At 39.2% G+C, this 21048-nt stretch overlaps 3 protein-coding genes across 4 annotated transcripts; 2 read left to right on the top strand and 1 right to left on the bottom strand.

The window, feature by feature from the left end:
• The first annotated feature begins 1168 nt into the window (after window positions 1-1168).
• On the top strand, window positions 1169-4661 carry LOC131320854 (uncharacterized). Its single transcript, XM_058351746.1, has 3 exons — window positions 1169-1485; window positions 4113-4274; window positions 4350-4661. The coding sequence occupies exons 1-3, from the start codon at window positions 1252-1254 to the stop codon at window positions 4440-4442; spliced, it is 489 nt and encodes a 162-aa protein (XP_058207729.1). The 5' UTR covers window positions 1169-1251; the 3' UTR covers window positions 4443-4661.
• Window positions 4662-9132: 4471 nt separating this feature from the next.
• LOC131320852 (uncharacterized) lies at window positions 9133-11047 on the top strand. 2 transcript variants are annotated; one of them, XM_058351745.1, is made up of 3 exons: window positions 9133-9744; window positions 9849-9914; window positions 10016-11047. In XM_058351745.1, exon 3 carries the CDS (start codon window positions 10016-10018, stop codon window positions 10589-10591), a length of 576 nt encoding a protein of 191 aa, XP_058207728.1. In that variant the 5' UTR covers window positions 9133-9744; window positions 9849-9914; the 3' UTR covers window positions 10592-11047. The 2 variants fall into 2 exon arrangements, with proteins under 2 accessions (XP_058207728.1, XP_058207727.1); XM_058351744.1 differs by lacking the exon at window positions 9133-9744 and having other exon boundaries at window positions 9768-9914.
• A 7651-nt stretch (window positions 11048-18698) lies between these two features.
• On the bottom strand, window positions 18699-20720 carry LOC131320849 (cytochrome P450 94C1-like). Its single transcript, XM_058351741.1, has one exon. It carries the CDS (start codon window positions 20606-20608, stop codon window positions 19052-19054), a length of 1557 nt encoding a protein of 518 aa, XP_058207724.1. The 5' UTR covers window positions 20609-20720; the 3' UTR covers window positions 18699-19051.
• Window positions 20721-21048: the final 328 nt, after the last annotated feature.

Below are 21048 nucleotides of genomic sequence, written 5' to 3'. Positions count from 1 at the left end.
CCCTTTTGCCTTTTCAATGGATTGAATTGAAGAAGAATATAGCCCACCATTTGCAGCGGCATGCAGTCTTACTATCGAATGTATACAGGCCCAAGTAATAGATAAAAACAGTAAGTCTCAAATGAAGGAGTCCTTATTTTAGTTAAAATGTGGACCTTTTCAATTCTCCCATTTTCCGATCGAATTTCGATGATCCGAGCCGCTTAATATGTTCAGAACGTGATTTTAAAGGTACCCGCGAGAAATCGGCAAAACAAATGACCGGGAAGGGTTTCATCCGAGCAGTTTTTGTTTGAACCGTTCGATAAAAAACAAACAAAAACTTCTCGGATGAAGTCCTTCCCGGTCATTTTTTTTGCTGATTTCAAGCGAGTACCCTTAAAATCACGTTCTGAACACATTGAGCGGCTCGGATCATCGAAATTCAATAGGAAAAGGGAGGTTCACATTTTATTAAAATAAAGTGGTTCTTACGGGAGACGGACAGTAAATAAAAAAATTTATATATATAATTATGTTTTACAAGAGGCGGCCGTAGAAATTTGTATATATAGTTGTATCTGTACTTCTTTGTTCCAATTTTGGAAATCTTACTTTTTAGAAAAAAACATAATAATAGATCCGTTCCTGTGCTTACATAATTTCGAGTGGGGAACGCGTTCGAGCGGGACACGTGTCCCACGTAGGTCCGTACCTGTGCTTACATAATTCAACACTCAAGAAAAAAAACTACTGAAGGACACACTCTATAATTATTGAACCCGAAAGATAAATAGTAGTTTCAAGTTATTATGTCGGGTTCGGGTTAACGTGCAGCACCGATCGAGAAACAAATTAGTCGTGCCATTTTTCAGGTTATGCAAGTTGAATCCGAACCCGATCTATTTAGTAATTGTGTTCTCAGGTCATGTCATGTACATGTTTCATGTTAAAAATAATTAATTCTAACCGGTCAATCACGTGTCGAGTTCGAATCGCGTTACTGTGTCGTGCCATAAAATTTCCACCCCTAGACATTACGATCGAGAACAGATGGTCTATTTTCCCGTAAAATCAATTTAGGGCGCGTGCACGCACGAAGCTGCCTCGGCGGAAAATGGAGAGACGTGTTGACGCATGGGCTCAAGCGTCCTCGGGAACATGTCTGGCATGACACGTGGCACTCCCCTGCATCCTCCCTCTTTTGACTGATGTCTCTACGTATGAATTTGATACGTTTGAATCACCACCACAAGAGCGGTGTAAGTAATAATGGTGTCCAGTATGACGTTGGCGTCGGAGGGAGTGTATTGTGGCTCGAGCTGGGAATGCGGTGGTGGTGACTCGGTGGTCGGGAGCGAGTTGGAAGCGGCCGAGGCTCTGGCTGGCCTGGCCCATTCCGGGTTGCCGACTCACCGAGTCAAGACCGAGTCGCCGCCTCCACACTCGGGAGGAACTAACCCTCAAGAAGACGCAGCACTACTTCGTCCTCCGTGTCCCTCCGAGGTTCGTTACGATTCCTTTCCTCTATTTAACCCCCTTTGAGCTAAATTTTTTACCAGGTTTTGGTTCGGTCTTTTGGTTGTTTTCTTTTAATTTTTACGTAATAGATTTGGGTCAAATTGTTACATCAAATCGTAAGAATTAAGAGAATAATACAACAAAAAGACCACGACAAAAAGTTGGCAAAAAGTTGGTCCAAAGGTGTCTAAGTAACTGTTGATACATTTTTTAGTAGCACGTATTGTGTATTTTCACTCTGTGTATGCAGATGTTTTTGAACTGCGGAAAAGAAAGATGTGTTTATTGATTTCCGTCTGTCTCTGCTTTTGGTTATGCAATGATAAGTGATTGAATTGGGGAGGTCGGTTGTTGACTTGTTGGTGGCCTTAAATCTAGGTGATCAACTTTTCTAGTATGAAATTTTTGAAGGTGTTTTCTATGGATAAATAAATACTGTAGTAGTAGTTATCTTGACTGTCTGGATAAATAAAAGTGTTTGAGTTAGTTAAATCTTGAGTGAGAAAGGATGACAAATAGAACTCTCTTATGTATCCGGCTATGTTTCTCACAGGACAACCGTGAGATCGATTTAGTAAGCATTGGGGGAAAACAATATTTATTGGTGGTTTATTGTCAATAATACATTAATTGTCGTCAAACTGCAAAAAGAATGACTTCCATTAGGGTGGCGGCTCCAGATTTAGTAGCTCTATTAACCGGAAATATGTACACAAAATTTCATACTATATTAGTTTGAATAGTCAGTTGAAAAAAATATGAAAACATATAGGATTTTACAGATGTCGTTGATGAGTCGTATTTTGAGACAAACAAGATTAAACTGGCACATATATTGGCTCAGGGCTCTCGTAGTAGAGTATTTAAAGATAAATTACCTTAACTCTGGTAGCTCTATTAATCAACAATATGTACACAAAATTTAATATATTAGTATGGGTTGAGGCATCCACTCAAACCAATTGGTAATGAGTGGAGAGGCCGCCCAAACTCATATACTAGTTTAGGAGGTTATAATAAACCAATGCGGGACAAGCTCAAACACTTCATCGCACGTGCGATTCCTGACCCACACAGGTAAAGTTGAACAATGGATCCATAACATAAGGATTACAACGAACAACAAAGGTGCATTGAAGGCACAAACAACGGGGCAATTAATCAAGAGAGTCTTGTCCAAAAGCCTCTAAAAGCCTAGCTCTGAGACCATGTTAAAACATCCAACTCAAAATCAATTGGCAATGAGTGGAGTGGTTACCTAAGTTCATATACTAATGAACCTATGTGGGACAAGCTCTAACAACATGAATAGTGAGAGTTAAATCCTCTAGATTATGAACACCTGATCGGAATACGAGAATTTCCACCTTGCTGAAGATCTAGTGGTGCTATCTGAAGACTCAAATGAATAGCCATCGCTGGTCAAAAAATATGGAAACATATAGGGTTTTCAATTATCCTTGACGAGTCATATTTTGAGTCAATCAAGATTAAACCAGCATATTAATTTGCTAATACCCTTTCTAGGGTAAGTGTGGTGATTAGGCTGGCATGGAACTTTTTGGAGACATGCTCTTCTTCTTCGTCCTAATTACTGAGATGATATGACATGTTTTTTACGTGACGTCATAGATCCCAAGGAAGATTATCGAATTCAACCGAGATTCGCTTAGAAGAATCTGAACTCTGAAGCGTTTCTGTCAACAAAAATTTCCGTATTACATCTTATGACATAGTTCAATTTCTTTTAAGAAGCTTGTACACGATTTCATACACTAACGAGCAAAACAAAATTTGGAACTAGTTAATGTTATGAAAACTAAGTTTAGTACATAGAGACCAGAGGTAGAGGCAGTAGACATGGAGTCGACAATAGTTAAGATAGAGCATAGAGTACGGTACTGATCCTAGACATGAAGTCGACTCTCGTTGAGATAGAACGTAGAGCGTGATACTGATCCTATATGTCCTTTTTTATCTTTCTTTTTGCCATCGTGAGTGTGGGCTTCGCTTGGACTTATGTGTTCTGTGATCAACTATGGGCTACCTAGGCCGATGGGTGTTCATGATATATTGGGCCGAGTGTTCAAATAATGCCTGAAACAAAATCAAAACTAGTAAAATCTGCAAAATAAATTTTGGGTGTAAAGTTACACATCCATCATCGGGTGTGCAGCCGGCACTACATCCATATCCATGCTTCTCATGCTTTGTTTGCTTTCAAGCATGATTGGGGAGAACCACCATCAATTTTCTTTTCGGTATAGGAGAAGAAATAGCTTCATCAAAGAAGGCATAAGTGCCGCATATATTAGAGCAGGAAAACTCACTAAAACAAAGCAAGCAAGTTAAAAGCTGATGTTGCTTAAAAACCAAAAATGGACTATTCCAGTCCCTACAAATGGAAGAATTGGGTGAGAAGGCTGTAGTTATTGAAACTGAAAGGATTTAACCTGAACACTGTGTTGATTTTTATTCGGCTGTAGTTATTGAGCTGAGGTTTTATGGGGAGCTCTGAAAGTGCTATGGTTCCTCTCTTTCTGCAAAGTAAGGAAGTTAATTGCACTATGATTTGCTGGTCTTGAATTTTTCCTTTTTGATTTGTGTATCAGGATCAAGCAGGAGTTGTTAAGCAGCAAGGTGCAGTTATATGCACCCTAAAGATGGAGGGGATGGACTTTGAGCAGGAAGCTGAATTTCATAAACCAAGTCATATCAGCAACTCAAGTTATGTATCTTGTAGTGGTAGCAAGTCAAGACCACAGTTAACTGAGGTACATAAGTTTCAATTTCCTTGTATTCTATTTTCTGTTATGCCCCCTGTAAGTAGTATATGTTATTCTTTTCAGGCTGAGAAGGAAGCGCGAAGATTACGCAGGGTTTTAGCCAATAGAGAGTCTGCTAGACAGACAATTCGCCGTAGGCAGGCGAGTTTTGTTTAGGCAACCCAATGCTTATGTGGTTCCTTAAACATCAGCCAGAAATTATTGGCTTAGATTTGTTAGGCTTTCCATTTGCTCTAGTTGAAGGATGTGTGTTTTTCCTCTCGTTTGCTTTGTTTTCTCATTACATGCAATCTGGGCTTGCATGTTTTTCTTTTTACCTTCTTTATTTATCACTAAACTTTTCTTATACCCATGTTTCAGTTTCAATTCAATTTTAATGATCTCGTTCTGTCTCGAGTCTACTACTAGCCCCTCCTTTGTCGAGCTCCATCACTTTTATATTCTTTGCACATATTTGTCACCATCATTTAGATAGTCTTTTCAAAATTAGCTCCCTGCTTGTGTGTGATTTGTAGGTTGTTGGAGTTTGTCCCACATCAATTAATTATCTCTTTCAAAACAAGTATATGAGCCTAGGCGGCCTCTCCACTCGTTGTCAATTGGTTTTGGGTTGGATGCTTTAACGTGGTATGAGAGTTAGGGTTTTTGGAGAATTTGTCCCCCATTGTTTGTGCCATAAGTGCACTGTTGTTTGTTGTGATCCAAGTGTCATGGATCGTTTGTTTACCGTTTCACTTGCGAGTCCAGGGTCGCACGTGTGGGAGATTGTTGGAGTTTGTTCCACATCGGGTAATTATCTCCTTCAAACTAGTATATGAGCCTGGGTGGCCTTTCCACTTATTGCCAATTGATTTTGGGTTGGATGATTTAAAATAGGTTATCACTTTCTCTTCATTGTTTCATTTTATTAGTTGGAGCAATGAAGCAATGACACCCCTAGCAATCGCCGTATCCATGTCGGACACTCCTGGAACACATGGGGACGTCACGTGAGTTGTCTATTAAATTTAAATATTTTTTTTGGTGGGACACGCCGGGCATGCACATGGGGTACAATAGGTTGATATTTATAAATTTGAAAAGCTTTTCCGGGGTAACATATGCCATGTTCGTTTTGGGACTTTAGACTCAAACTTTTCTTTCTGCACACGGTCTCCAATAAATTTATACTCTCATTACTCTATGTATGTCTCTCCACTCATTATCCCAAAAAACTACCTCAAAACCCAAAATGAACATGGTCATATATACTACTCTAAAAGTATTGGGCCAAAAGTGTGATGTAAAATATATGTATGTGTATAGGCATATACCATTGGCTGCTCATGCATTTAATAGGAGTCCTAACCTAAATATGCTCTTAATAGGAGTCCTGACCTAAATATTTTTGCTGTTACAATGTAGGTTTGCATAGCGATAAAAAATGTTTATTTAAAGAAATTGTCATTTGTATCTATGTCTACATCTTTTGTGAATTGTTGTGTCATTTATTCGTGTCTGTGCCCATCACCGTGTTAGTGTCCGTATCCGATCCATCCTATGTAGGTTGGAGGATGTGTGGGGGGGCTTCATTTACTGTAAGACAGCTGATGTAGAACTAGTAGTAGGACCCTAAGCATCCATAAGGCGAGGTGAAGTTAAAATCCGTCCCCGTTTAAGAGAAATAATTGTTCATTCATTTGTTGCATCTTCCCTAACACAATCTCAGAGGCCTCTAAATGGACTCTTTCATTTGATTGCAGATATATGAAGGTGAGAGGAAAGAATGATAGCATAATCATCGGCTCATAGTATAATGACCCGCGCTAGCTGACCTACTAACCCTTAGCCTAAGCACGTGGCTCAAAAGGTTAACTTCATGTTATATAGTAACTGGTCGGAATCACTTATATATCATTCAACATTTTCCAAATTTCCTGATGTGGGACTTTTGGTTTTGGGGTCTCACAATCTCCCCATCTTATGATGCAACATCCTCGTTGCATTGGCCCAACAACCTTCCCCTGGTGGCTATGGTGTGACACTTAGCTCTGTACAACACAATCAGTGTGCTCGTACCAGATTCTAGATGTGGCCCCCACCATGTAGACCAGAGCTGTGCTTTGATACCAACTATAACAATCTGTGCCATCTGACTTGCTAACCCTTAGCCTAAGCATGTGGCTCAAAAGGTTAATCTCAGGTTATATAGTAGCTGGTCGAAATCACTTATATATCATTCAACATTTCCCAATATGGGACTTTTGGTTTTGGGGTCTCACACATAGGTATGATGGATGAGCCATCTTGCGGGCCACCGTTGGTATACTCGCAAGAATAGGATCTGGGCAAACTCTCCAGGGGTTAGAAAAATTGATTTCATCGACTGTGGTTTGTTTTAGGCAAGGTTTTGAATACCATACCAACTAGAATACCCGTTTTCCTACCGGTATGGTACGTACCGGTAACAGTGAGATATCGAGTACCATTTCGGATTTATCGCTATTAGTGTTATTTTCCCACATAAAAGTATTTATCATATAATATATACATTTATTAAAAAAAAAAAAAAATACTCTGGTATTTGTTCGGTACCGATCGGTATTGTCCGGTACTTGAAGAAAAATAATAAATTTTAAAGTAGTTCGGTATCGTCCGGTATCACTGGTACCGTCTGGTATTGGCCTGTACCAACCGGTATTTGAGGCAGAACGGAATTAGAGGTATAGGGTACCGGATTTGGATAATACCGGTACGTACCGGCTGGTACGGTACGGGATTCATAACCTTGGTTTTAGGTTTTGTAGAACTCGGGCAAATCAAGGCAAATTGATATAGCTCATAGCTAGTGATTCACGAAGAAGCTGAAGTAGGTCGCCTGCACTAATGAACTAGGAAACACTCCTCCTTCCCTAGTGGGAACAATCTTATTATTTGAAATAGCATGTGTACCTTTTTCTCAATGCTGACTCGAGCTTCTTATAGTCAAGGTAATTGTGCTTTTTGGATGGCGTTTTTTTACTCGAAAGATCAACCTTTCCAATGACCATATAGAAGGATATCCAAAGTCATACAGTGATGGCCAACCCAAGATGATATGGCCCACCTCCATGGGAACGACATGGCACCAAATGTTACCCTTTGTTGAAGAGGAACTAGTCGTCTTCATTGACATCGATATATGATGTGACCCAGAGAAACTTTGTACGAAGTGGGATGGTGAATACAAATGAACTTTGTATGACGCAACATTAACATAGCAGCTGTACAGGTGATGAATTTGCAAAATTTGTCTTCGTCTTTGATATAAGAGTGGAAGATCTTGCTCCAGCCCCCATCATTTATGCAAGTTAGCATAAGCACGCATCTAAGCATGCACAATGTATGCAAGAACCGACGGTGGCACAAGGGAAGGGTTGTAAAAGGGTGAGAACGAATATGGGCATCCTCCTCGCACCTTATCTCCGGATCTAGGTTATCATCAAATTTTGGGTTGTAGACTTGTTTAGGTAAGTCAGTGGAGTGAGTTTTGGGAAAGCCTCATCCATGAGAAACTTTATACATTTACTGTTGGGATTTGGTCAGATTTGTAGGAAAGTCTTCGTAGTTACCCATTTTCCTTTCTCATCCATATGGTTTAGAGGCTAGTTACTGCTTTGCTTGGTCAAGTTGGATGCAGAAGGAAACTTTGTTCGGAAGGGTTTCACAGGCTCTGCAGTGGCTCTTCATTGAACTTGAGGTCTGGTGACCGATTCATAATCGGGATACTGTATGCTTTGTTAAGGTAGTATTTTGTGGAAAACTAGCTCGTGTTGGAGGGCATCATTACGTCCCCTTCAAAATCTCCTCAAGGTTATGCGCTCATCTTCCTTAATGTTACAGCACCTAAGTACTCTTCACTCTTCAGTGACAGTTTTCACCCCTTGTGTATGCATTGATCTAGAAGGATCACCTTGATAGGATGGGCGGAATATTTCTCTTTTAGAATTTCCTTCATCTCAACGTAGTCAGTGATGGCGGGTTGGTTTTGCCTCACCTGATATATTCATGTTGCAGAATGAGTTTTAAGTTGTCTGGCACAAATACATTAGGCGTGTCCGAAGCAGATTCCTGGAACAGATAAGAGTCATAAGTGTCTTTCTATTTACTTAAAGAAATGAACATGGAGAAAATAGGTCACCTGTGAAATCTTGGATTCATAAGATGTCATGGTGAGTACATTGGGAAAGTCTTGTCGAAAACCTACTTGGGCTTGGACTATTTTTGGAGAAGGAATTACTTGGGCTTGGTTGGATGGTAATTGTATGATTATTCTGTGGGGTAAGATGGTGGGAGGTATGCGAACTCAATTTCGTTCAGTCAGTAAGGCGTAGATCAGGTAAATTATACTTGGAACATGTTATTCTGTTGAGGGAGAAGTTAATCGAAACTTTCTTCTTTGGTTGCAGGAACCTCCTACTGGTGTGACAAATCCACTATGGAAACTTGATTCTGTGATTCGGAGTAAGATGCTTGTAAGAAGCTCTCACCAATTGTGATAGAACCTCACGCCCAGTAAGGAAGGAACTTTGAGACATTTGAATCTCAAAGTAACCTATGAAAAGCTACAAAGTAAGAGAGATCTATAGTACCCCAGATCATAGGGAACGATCCCCGCAAACTTTTTATGGTACATGATATTTACGTAGTATTCATAGATAGTTGCACACTAAAACGAAGTTGCAACTAAAAATCAATATCCAGTTTTTGTGCTTCTGTTAAGTTATACATTGGCACTTAACCCACGTTAAGTTATACATTGGCACTTAACCCATGAAACATTTCATCGGTTTTGTACCGCAGACTCTTCAATGTGTCATTGCTTCTCTGTCCCCCTTCCATTTCCATTACATGCAACTATGTCTTTCAATGGTTTCGGTATCACAGTCAAACTTTTTTCTGAAAGAATAAGAGACCCACAGCCGTGGATTAGACTTTTCCTTGATCTGTTACATTCCACAATCTACATTTTGCTCTGAGTCTCCGGCATACTTATGCGGATGTCTGTTTTCAAGTCCAACAGCAACTTACCTTTGCATTCTTGTATTACTAGTCTCTGAATTGAAATACAAGTATGGTTTTAAGGTATGAACAAAAAAGAAGTGTTCAAGAGTGTTGCTGATATGAAACAACATTTGCTTGTTCCCTTGAGCATCAAATAATTAGGTAACAAGAATGCTAGAAGTGTATGCAACTTGGAAGTGCGTAATTTGTTAAACTTGAAAGTACTAGCATCCTTTAATTTGGAGAAGTACAGTACATACTCTGATGTTCTTTTTTGTTTGCTAGTTATTCTATCATTTTTGACTTACAAATGGCACAGGCATTCTTTGCTTATGGTTGTTCAGCTTATTGCCTCTTACTTTGTTTTTAGGCTCTGTTTGTGGAGTTGACCAGAAAAGCTGCTAGTCTAGCAAGTGAGAATGAGAATCTGAAGAGGGTAATGATTTATTTTGGACAGTCTATGTCAATGCTAGTATGGCTTTTACTGAGCTCATACTTATAAATTTATTTCTAATAAGCACATACTTATGTTTATTCAAGGAGAAGGTGGCGGCTTTGGAAGAATATGATTCTTTGAAGAGAACAAATAAATGCTTAAAAGCACGGGTAAGACATGATTAGCATTGAAGAAATGTGTATTGCTTTTTGCTAATTCAAGAACTTTAAAGTTTTCAGATTTTCCACTTCCATTCTTTTGTACTTTGCAGATGGCGGAGACAGTTAAGGCAGGAGTAGAGGAAACTCGGGTTGATTCAAAGCCAGCCAATGTCAAGATACCTACTTCCTCATATGCCAATTGCCCATATCTCGTCTTCAGTCAACCCCCATTCTCACCATTTCCCTGGCCTCATATCATTCCATCTTCAAATCCAGTTCAATTGAACAGTCTCTCTCAAAATGCCATTTTTGTGCCATCGGAAGTCCCCATGCCATCCATAGCCAAACCTGACGTATGTCATGAACCAGAAAATCCGATGAAGGTTAACGGTCAAGGAACTCCCTTCTGTGTTGTGCCATACCCTTGGTTCTTCCCTATTCCTGATCATGGGGATGGACTCAACCTTCGGCCTTCCATTGACCTGAATAATGAACAAACTGGAAATTCCAACGATAACCTGTGTAGTGCTAGTCCATCTTCCAACATTATTGTACATGAAGAGAAGAATCCCGTACAAGCTAAACCAGAAGCTTCTAGTAAAAAGAATGATGGTGCTGCTGAAGCAGCAGAAGCCAGGAGGAAAAGGAAGGAACTCATAAAGCTAAAGCGTTTGCATTGCCTCTAGAACTTTCACAAGTTATTGAGCTTTTCAGGCCAGGATTTGGATGGTGAACTAGGTTCTTCCCGAGGTGTTGCCTGTGATTGGCATTTGCAAAGGCAGAGGACTGAGAACTCCATTGTTAAGTTCTTAACCATGGAGGGTTTGACAGAATGAGGGACCGGTTTTGTAATTAAGGTTTGTTTATCTACTGTAACGTTCTCTTGCTGTTCCACCCCTTTTCACTTTCTCGTAGGACGCTTTAGGTATAGCTGGTTAGTAGAAGTCTTGCTAGAGTGTATAATATTGCTTGCTTGGCAAAATCAGAGTTTTGAGAGTCATAGGAACTATACTTCGATTGTGAGTGTTCTTTTTTTCTCTGAGTTGTTCACAACTTTGTAACAAAGGGTGTCAGTATTTTTTTTTACCCAAGTATTGTGACATTTCAAGTTTTGTAATGCTTTGATTTTGGGGAAGGGTGGCAGAATTAGGAAAATCTGCTGAATTGTTATCAGAGTTGTCATCAATCATAGATGTAACTCATCAATCATAGATTTTGCTATGCGATTCTGATGATTTGAAGCTCAGGCTGATGCGAAGCAGATGATGTACCATATGGAAGGGCTCGTTTTACCACAGTCCAATGTCTCGACAGTTAGCTCTTGCTCTGTCGGTCGTTTAAACGACGTCAATGAAGGTGTGTAGTTGCACTATTCCGCTGGACCCTAGACACTAGTTCCGTAGACATGGATAAGAACACGTGATCATATCTCAAATTAATTGGAGGGGAAGTTCGTGACAGTGGAAAACATAAAGCTTGTTGCTTTTGTGGGGTTCACCTAAAAGTCTCTTTTCTTTTCTTTCCATTTCATGCTTTTGTTTGCATTCTTGTTGATTTGATTAATTTTGCAGCTCCAATATGGGTTCCACTGGTTTTGAACCCACTGTCTTTTGCAAGCTGAAGAGATACAGACAGATGCCTGGGATTTGTATTTTGAAGGTTTTCCTAATTCAGAATCTCAGATTAAACTTTTTGACTCAACAATCTCACCAAAGTCCTTAAAAACAAAAACACCTTAGGATTCATATATAACGCTTCCTGGGATTGGTCTACCACTCAACTCATTCAAAATAATCGAGCCTACGATCACGTAATTCAAGGGCAAGCTTTCTTTTTTTGTAGTAGGTCGCGCCACAGAATAGCTGCGAAAGCTTTCTCGACTCTCCTGTAGGATTAAACTGCTTGACCCATTCCCTCCTGGCGCGAGAGTGAAGCGGGAGGAGAACCGAATGCTCTCCTCTCTGCACGGAGGCAATCAGAATTACCAGCTTCGACTTGACTAAGAGTGGACGTCTGAATTATAGAATTGCCAGCTACCAATATAAGTCAGTTTATTTCACCAAATATGAGTATGGGGATTGGATTATATATTCGAGATGTTCACATATCTAGGGTTTATCTGGTATTTAATGTAATTTTTACGATTAGAATAAGATAGTCCTTCAATAAATAATCATAAAATATAGGTGATTCTACAAAGTGTGAGATATGTATAATCAAGATTATCTGATGAGACGGTTGAGAGTCGAATAACAGGGCCTATAGAGTGTAGATAATAGATAAACCCTCGTAGTGCATGGCTGACTGGCCCAACATTGTGTGTATTTTTGGAGCTAAAGCATATTAAAGAGATGCCGTTAAAAAAAAAAGCATGTTTGTTTGAAATTTGTTCAGATTAGGGCGGTAAACGAACCGAACAGCTCGTTAATGACTCAGCTTGACTCAATAAGGGCTCGGCTCGTTAAGACTCGAGCCGAGCTCGAGTTCGAATTTTGGACTCTTTTAGTAAACGAGCTGAGCTCAAGCTCGACAAAGCTTGGTTCGGCTTGTTTACGGCCCTAGTTTTGATACAACAGTTTGAAACGGGGCAAGATGCATTGCATGTTCTTTTTTGGATTTTCCCTTTGGTTTTTTTTAAAAAAAAAAAAAATAGTTTTAAGGGATGACATCGAGAAGACTTTTTCGCAAACAAACAACGCCCTTTGCCCCGGAAAGCTTAATCTATTTTTCTTTTCCAGTTTATATATAGATATATTCTTGTTGCTTTTGGCAAAGGAAAATAAAGGATTTGCAGCAATTGTTGAATGTAAGAATTGTATGGATGTTAATCGCTGGGGTTTGGCGGGTATGACAAAACAATTAAAGGATTTGTCCCTAAAAGTCGCAAGTTTGAATCCTACGAAACCCAAGCCACTGAAAGTTTCTCCGGCCGTTAACTTCAGTGTCATGAAATTAGTTGACGTGCTCGCAAGCTGGCTCACACATCCGGTTATGAGCTACTTTTTTTTTTGAACGGTTGTTGTATCGTTTCTTATACCTAACGCATTATATTATTCACAGATTACCTTTTCGGTTAATTAAGAAAGAAGGAAAAGAAGGTAACTTCATTGGTATTGGATCATACGGCTGGTATACCTCCCAATTAATGTCTTAATGTCATTATACCGGCTGTATGATCCAATACATATGGGTCGTCACCCATAGTAGGTAGGGGTGTGCACGGGTCGGACGGGTCGGGTTTGCCCCCCGAACCTGACCCGACCATGTCGGGTAACAATATTTTAGGCCCTGAAATGGACCCAAACAGGTGGTAAGAACCGTCTGTGAGCCCGATTCTTTACATCGTGTTGGGTCGAGTCGGGTTTATCCTTCGGGTTGGGTCGGGTCTGACTCCGCGGGTAAGGAATGCACCAACCCGAACCTCGAACCGAAAATTAATTTTTAACAGAAAGTGAACCCGCACCCGTCAAAACCACATGTTCGACCCCGCTCGAGATCCTTCGGGTTGGGTCGGGTTGCGGATTTTTTGCACACCCTTGATAGTAGGGACGAATCCAGAAGTATAGTCTAGTGGGGGTACCTTAATAATGATTAGAAAACCTATAGGTACCGACGGCCTCCCCACCGAAATCGTATCGACGGCCGCGCCGGGCCGTCTCATATACACGAAAATAAAGTGTTTAGATCAAACACTCTACACACATCGGATGCCGTTGATTCTTTCGTGGGTCCCTTGTTTTTTTTTTTTTTAGAATTTCTGGACGGCTCAGATCGGCCGTCTGGTGGATGGAGACGGCCCGGCGCGGCCGTCGGTACGATTTCAGTGGGAGGCCGTCGGTATTGATAGCAGAACATTAATGATAATGGCAAAAGTTTATTTTTTTTTTAGTCAATTATAGTAAGATGGTACAAAATTAAGATATGCATTACTAACTACAAAAATAACCCGTACTTTAAGTTAAATTAGGTTTAAAATGAGCACAAAATCTCAGATAAAAATTTTAAAGTATGTTTTAAATGAACATTGACAAGTTTTAGAATGATTGAACTAGTTTTGTTAATGACTTTATTGTGAAATATTTCTCCCAGACGGTTCAAAATAAAGAGTCAAAATAAAGAGAAATCAAGAAAGAATAACTCTAAATAAACAAACTGCTCATAACGCAACAAGTATAAACGCACCATATGATAAAATTCAAGTATAAAACTATTTCTATATGTGTTTTTTCGAGATATAGGCAAATGTGTATGTTTATATATTAGCAAAGTTTCATAATTATGCTAAATTTATAACAAAAACTAGCGGATGTCCATGCCTAAAGGCACGTCCAAACGAAATACAGTCCCAACTTAAATAAGTTGTCTGCTCTATCCATCCAATATAACATACTCACCCTCTGCCTCACTTTAAAAAGTTCATGCCAAGGTAGAGAGAAGAAATAAAAAAATGAAATAATTTACAGGTTAATTATCAACCCTCTTGAAATAATATCAACTTAAAATGGAAAAAACCAAAAGGTATTAAATTGAAAAGGAAAGTATATATGTTACCATAACTGCAGGTCAAAGTATAACTTAAGAAAACATTCTCTTAATCGGACGGCAAGGATCTTAGCTTGAAAGCGATCAATAGATATAGAGATACTCATGTTTGTATGAGTAAATCGACAAAAATCGCTCTATTTTATAATATAAATATTTTAATTTTGAAGTTAATACAAATGCTATGGGTCAGGGACAGAATCACGTGGGGCACACGGGAACACGTGTCTCCACTCAGATGCGTAGCTCCATTCTGTCCCTATATACCTGAGTGGAGACATCGAAGGTATATAGGGGGGAGGCAAGTTTGGTTATGAATAGGCCAACAGAGGACGCTTTAGGCCTTGTGGAGACATGAGGGGGCTCACGTGAACAAACTCAATTGTCAAGTTATTTTCTTGGACTTTTAATCAATCAATCAATATTACGCCATTTAATTAATTGAGACTTACCAACTAAATTAAAGTGGTTATTATACCAAGTTTAGGGTATTAATAAATCTTTGCAAAAATTAAGAAGAGAGGGTTTGTACTAATTGAGTGTATGGTACATGATACCAACGCAACGACGGGACAAGTAACACACCATAAGAAATGACAACTCGAAGTGTCTGTTCCAGAATCACGTAATGTTGGTTAGCGAAAACAATGGAATCTCCTCCAGATTCAGCAACTCCTAATTTCTCTGCTAAAAATATAACCGATTTTTAAAATTTCACGCATGCGATGCCTAAAAATAAGTTAAAAATGATTTCCCACATTTTAGTTCTTTTCAGCAGATGAATATTCCTTTCCAAACCACGAAAAAAACAATAAATATTAAGTAGAGAATGTATTGCATAGCTGTAACATATATACCTTATCCACTCATCAATCATATATTTGTAGGTCAGTTGATATGTTATGACATACCGCTTATAGCTCAAAATTCTCAAAGTTTGGAGCTTAGTCACATAATTGTTGAAAATATCATATGCTCATGTTTTCAATCACGGCTCTCGCGAATGTTACTAATTTGAGACGTGATTCAAAGACTCTTTTACGCTCACGCTCGCATAGGTGATATGTGACTTAGGTTTGGAGGGAGTGGGATAATAAGAAATAAAATGCTCTGTTATTATTTTAATTAGCAATATATATCGGACGAAAATTCCTTCAAATTGTAGTTCCTTTCATCTCTACGAAGGTAATGATCGTAAAGTTTCTTTCTCAAAAGTCTCATGTTTGAGCGTGTCTAGTTCTAAATAAATTTAGAAAAAGAAAAAGGAAACCGTATGTTTGGACAAATACTTGAAATGTTTCAAGCTATATATGGGCGTTGTTTGTGCTAAATTAGCCAAACCTTTGGCAAAATGATTGTGTGCGGGCGTGCCAGAAAAGAATAGAAATTATCCTTTTCAGATTAACTTAGAAATAGCTAACTTAATCAGACAATTGTGATTATCCGTTCGATTACCTTAACGAAGAAGATTTTTCTATAAGATATCAACCAAAATGAATTGACACTCTTCAAACAGAGAAATCAAAAAAGATAATTGAATATAAGCAAGCTTGAATTTAATCAAAAGCAAGCTTATATGCAATTACTTTTAAGATTTTAGCAAGAACAAAACAGAAATATAAACCCCCTTGAATCTAAACAAAAGCAAGGTTATACGTGATCACTCTTTAGCAAGAACAAGACAAAATTATGTAAGGTAGTAATTTGAATTTAATCAAAAGCAGGTTTACATTCAAATAAGTTTTCAAACTTGCAAAATATTAAACTACAATTACATTAACTACTTCGAACTAATTCCTAAGTTTTAAACTACTTTAGATCTCTAAACAACCATTTTTTTGTATGGGATGTCAGATAATGGTTTGTTGGGGCCCTTGGGGGTTCTTCTTCATTTTCCTCTTCTATTTATAGACAAAGGGTCTGTCTATAGTTCTCTTTCTCCACATTTCCCTTGAATGTCTAAGTCTTCATTCAAATTTGATTTGAAACCTCACAATTCCCTCCAAGAACGGTTGCAACTGCCTTCAAACTGTTGTTGACTTGGTCTCTTCAAAAAACTCTTCTACTTCCCACGTTTGTTGCTATAGATAGTGGCTGAACATGTTGATAATGGGCTCTTGTTTATGCGCAACGTGAATTAGTAATTCGAAATGGGTTACCTAGATGATTACAAATAAACATAACTGATTTTCCTTATAAAACGAGTCCCTAATGGCACCGTTCGATGGTTTAAGGAGTTAATCAACGGTTATACTTCATAATCTTCTTAATATTTGTCATTTCATAACCAAACTTGATCGTTTCCAATCTAAACGATACTGTATAGTATTAAAATAATATTATAATTAAACCTATCGATTCTTTGTATCTTAGGCTTAATCACAATGTGTTTCGATTGGTTCACACACTGTTTAATGCCACGTGCAATTTTCTCATTAGGTGGTGTATTTTTGGATGTAAATAGACATGTTTGCGATAGTTATGAATACAAATTTTAGATTCTAACTTCAGATTCTGCTGCAGATTTGAAGTTTTAAATTTTAGTAGAAGCAGATAAACATGTTTACCATAACTGTGAAATTATGGTTAAGCTATAGTAAAAGCTGGTATTAATATTTCTCTACTTGAAAAAGCTGGGAAATTAGCTTTTATAAAACTTAAAATTTAAAATCTTATCCGAAAAGCTCCAGAAGGTACCCAAATCAAGTTTTGGAATTTTTAAAATTTCATTTATTTTTAGTTTTTCAAAATCTGTTGAATTTGAGAATCCGTTAACTATAATTTTTGAGGAACACTCCAAACTGATTTTAAAAAGCTCGAATATCAAAATCTGCAAAAACAATTTTTCTTGAACACCCACACAATCAACAGGTATTTATGACAATTACTGGTTAAAGTTTTGCTCGACATGTGTCAGGATAAGTTAATAGTTATCATATCAAAGTGCGGGTTTGCGAGAATTTTTTCCTTCACATTTTGAGATTAAGCTTTTCAAAATCAATTTGTTGTGTTTGTCAAAAATTCTCTGGATAACGTATTCTCGGATTCTACATAATCTGAAAAGCTAAAAAGGGAATGAAATTCTCAAAATTCTTTTTTTTTGAACAGCAAAAAGAAAATGGGTTTGAGTAGCTTTTGAGATTCTGCAACACAAATTCTCAAAAATGAAATGAAATTCTTATAATCTCGCAACCACAACAAACAGGTTGCTGTGACAGTACTTGTAGAGACTCCTAGAACACCACGCGGCGGTGCCGTAGGAGCCCTAAATAATCACTTTTGTATGTCGGCCAGTTCGTTTTAAGAGCCAGGGTTAAAAACCGTAATCTTCGTGTTGGAGAAAATATTCAATCTGGTGGAATTCTTTAGGTTGAGAAATTTGTCAAATGAACAAACACATAAACCGCAAATAAGGATCAAGTAAAGAACAAAAGACTAAACACATAATACAAGATATTTTTTGTGTGGTTCTCTAGTTGTGTAGCTGAGTATATACATATGCACGACTCACACTTGCTAGTTCCGCTATGTATCAAAAGAAGAAAGTGCATGCACGTGTTGATTACTTCGGCTGTGTATATTATGTACTTATATCCTACGGTTTACGTAATCAATTATGCCACTATATAAGATGTAGCTGAGTATATATGTGCACGACTCACACTAGCTAGTTCTACTATGTATCAAACGAAGAAAGTGCAAGCACGTTCTGATTACTTCGGCGGTATATATTTTTGCATTTATATTGTACAGTTTACTTAACCAATAATGCCACTATATAAGTCGTACCCCGACACAATCAATAGGTAAGTAGAAATTCAAAATTGAATCAAACGTCACAAACCCAACACATTAATTAGGCTTTAAACCCTAAACAACTCTTCTATATATAGTCTCAGTCTCTCAGGAAAATGTCTTAGAAACACTTTCAGAATTTAGAATAAAATGCTGAGATTCATTTCAGAACAATATGTATGGTAAGAAAAGAAGAGAACTGTCCTAAAAGCAGCAAGCAAAAATCATAGACCATGTTCGTTTTAGGTTTTAAGGGAGGTTTTTATGAGTAATGAGTGAAGATAGATAGAAAAATAAAATTTATTGGAGATCGTGCTTATGAGTCCCCCAAACGAACAAAGTCAAGAATATGCCAGAAATTTGATATAAACAGGAAGAAATTGAAGCTATAGATTTGTATATCTTGTTCTTTAATTCCCAAGTTTTGAAAGACAAAACATAAAAGAGACATTGATGTACAATCATAATGACAGATGAATTCATTAATGTGACACACACACTACTCACACTAGTCTGCACACAGTAGCCCAAGAACAACAGCAGCTACCAAACAAATTTTGAACTAAGCACAATTTACATAAAAACCCTTACCAGAAAACCAACCAGACATGATGCCCATGTAGGACCCTCCAGGTCATATTGGTACACTTTAGTAGTACTTGCGAATCTTAGGTCATAAAGTAGTATCAACAGATTGTATGCAAGCATTCTGCACACTTCTCTGAAAAATAGAATTTATTCCTTAGGGTTAGTACTTAGTTGTTGTTAATGAGTTTATGTAGCTAGCCATGGTGGTTTATATATATGCACTAGGATGGGGCTCCTCTCCTTTGTCGGACCAGCACCGGGAGACCGCCGCCGACAGTGGCGGTGAGGCCGGGGGAGAACCGGAGACCGTGTGGGTGGTCCGGCGGCGAAGCGAGCCTGATCTCAAACCGGCGCAGCAACGAGAGCGCCACGGTCTTGAGCTCCACCAGAGCCATTTCTTTCCCCAAACACACCCTAAGCCCGGCTTGGAAAACCGGGTACTTGAAAGGATTCTCTTGAAAGAACACCCCATCTCGCAACCACCTCTCTGGCTTGAACTCCAAGCAATCTTGACCCCAAATCTCCTCCATTCTTCCCATGGCGTAAGGGTGGTAAGTAACCCTCGTTCCCTTCTTCACAAACGTCCCGTCGGGCAGGACGTCGTCGTCCAAGCAGAACTTTGAATCGAATTGGATGGGTGGGTATAGCCTCATGTTCTCGTAAACGGTTGCCTGCAGATAGTGGAGTTCCCTCATTTGTTCGAAACTCGCGAGCTCCTGGTTAGGCCCAATGACGCTGTCTGACTCGGCCAGGATGGAGTCAACCACGTCAGGGTGTCTGGCCAGGAGCCAGAACAGGCTAGTCAAGGCGGAGGCCACCGTGTCGCGCCCTGCCAACAAAAAACTAACCACGATATCTCTTAGATACGTCTCGTCGTTTATCGTTCCCATGAAGCGGGAGAGAAGATCTTTGTGGGCCGAAAAGCCCAGTTTTCGCCGTTGGGTTATCACCTCTTGAGCGAGGGTGTTGATCATTTTGATGGACTTTTTGAGGCGTCGCTCGGACCCTAAATTCAGTATTCTCTTGGCTTTCCATATCCAAGGGGAGGCGGTCATGGCTCTCTCCGCGGATAACTTGGAAGCCAGGTCAAAGGAAACCGCGAATTCGGACAAGGGCAGGGACACTTCCAGGCATTTTGGATCAAGCCCGAACGAGAATCTGCAAATACTATCGAACGAGAATCTCCGGAAAACGTCCTGTAAATCCAGAACCGCGGCGGAGTCTTCTCTATCCGCAATCGAGGACAGGAGAGGGATAAGCCGGTTCTTGATCTCCTGACTGACGACTTCGAACGCATACGACCGGATGGAGGCCCGGCCGAGCTCGAGGCTCGCCATTTTCCTCTGGAATTTCCAGTGCTCCCCGTCCACGTTGAAGATACCCTTCCCCAGGAGATCGCCCAGGATCGCAGAAAACGGTTTCCCTTTCGGGTAGTTCTCGAACCTGGTCTTGAGCATGTACTCGACGTTTTCCGGGTTCGCGGTGATCGTGTTTCCCAGCACATGGATGTGAATGGTTTTGGATGGGGATTTGGTGAGGACGTGAGTGTACCAGTCGCATAGATTGAAGAACTGGTCCGACCAAGTTGAGGTGATGTAAGTGTGGCAAATTTCGCAGTTGCACCAAAGCCTTGGTCTCAGTAAATAGAGTGAGAGTGAGAGGAGGAGAGAGAGGATTAATATGAGGAGAGAGATGAAGAAGATAAGGAAACAATCACTAAAGGATGTTTGAAGAGAGTACTCATGAACCCACCTGGAAATTGCTTCAGAGTACTCCATGGATGATAGCTAGAAATGATGAGAGATATAAAAAAAAAGATAATAAGAGGAGAGAGAGAGAGAGAGAGAGAGAGAGAGAGAGAGAGAGAGAGAGAGAGAGAGAGAGAGAGAGACCAATGAGAGGAAAAAGAAAGAAAGCTGCTGTTGGTGTTTTATATTGTCACAAAGTGATTACTCTAATATGTTTTCCACTTGCTAAACTAGCTAGGCCCTTATTATAATTATAGAAGAGCAATTATCGTACGTTTAATGGAATAGTTAATTAAAAACGACTTTTCTAGAATGACATGATTGCGTTATGTACAATCTTTTTTTAAATTTATTTGTCGCTCGAGCGAAGTTGTATATTCCGTAAACGTCAGCGTCGCGTATAATTTTTCGAGTTAATTATTCCGCCGAAGTTCAAGACTGATGTTTTGAATTACTGTAGGGATGGTGAT

This window comes from Rhododendron vialii, chromosome 3a, assembly GCF_030253575.1.
Source record: "Rhododendron vialii isolate Sample 1 chromosome 3a, ASM3025357v1".
Taxonomy (NCBI): Eukaryota; Viridiplantae; Streptophyta; class Magnoliopsida; order Ericales; family Ericaceae; genus Rhododendron; species Rhododendron vialii.
Note: the sequence above shows the minus strand (reverse complement) of the source record. Positions and strands in the feature narration are given on the sequence as shown.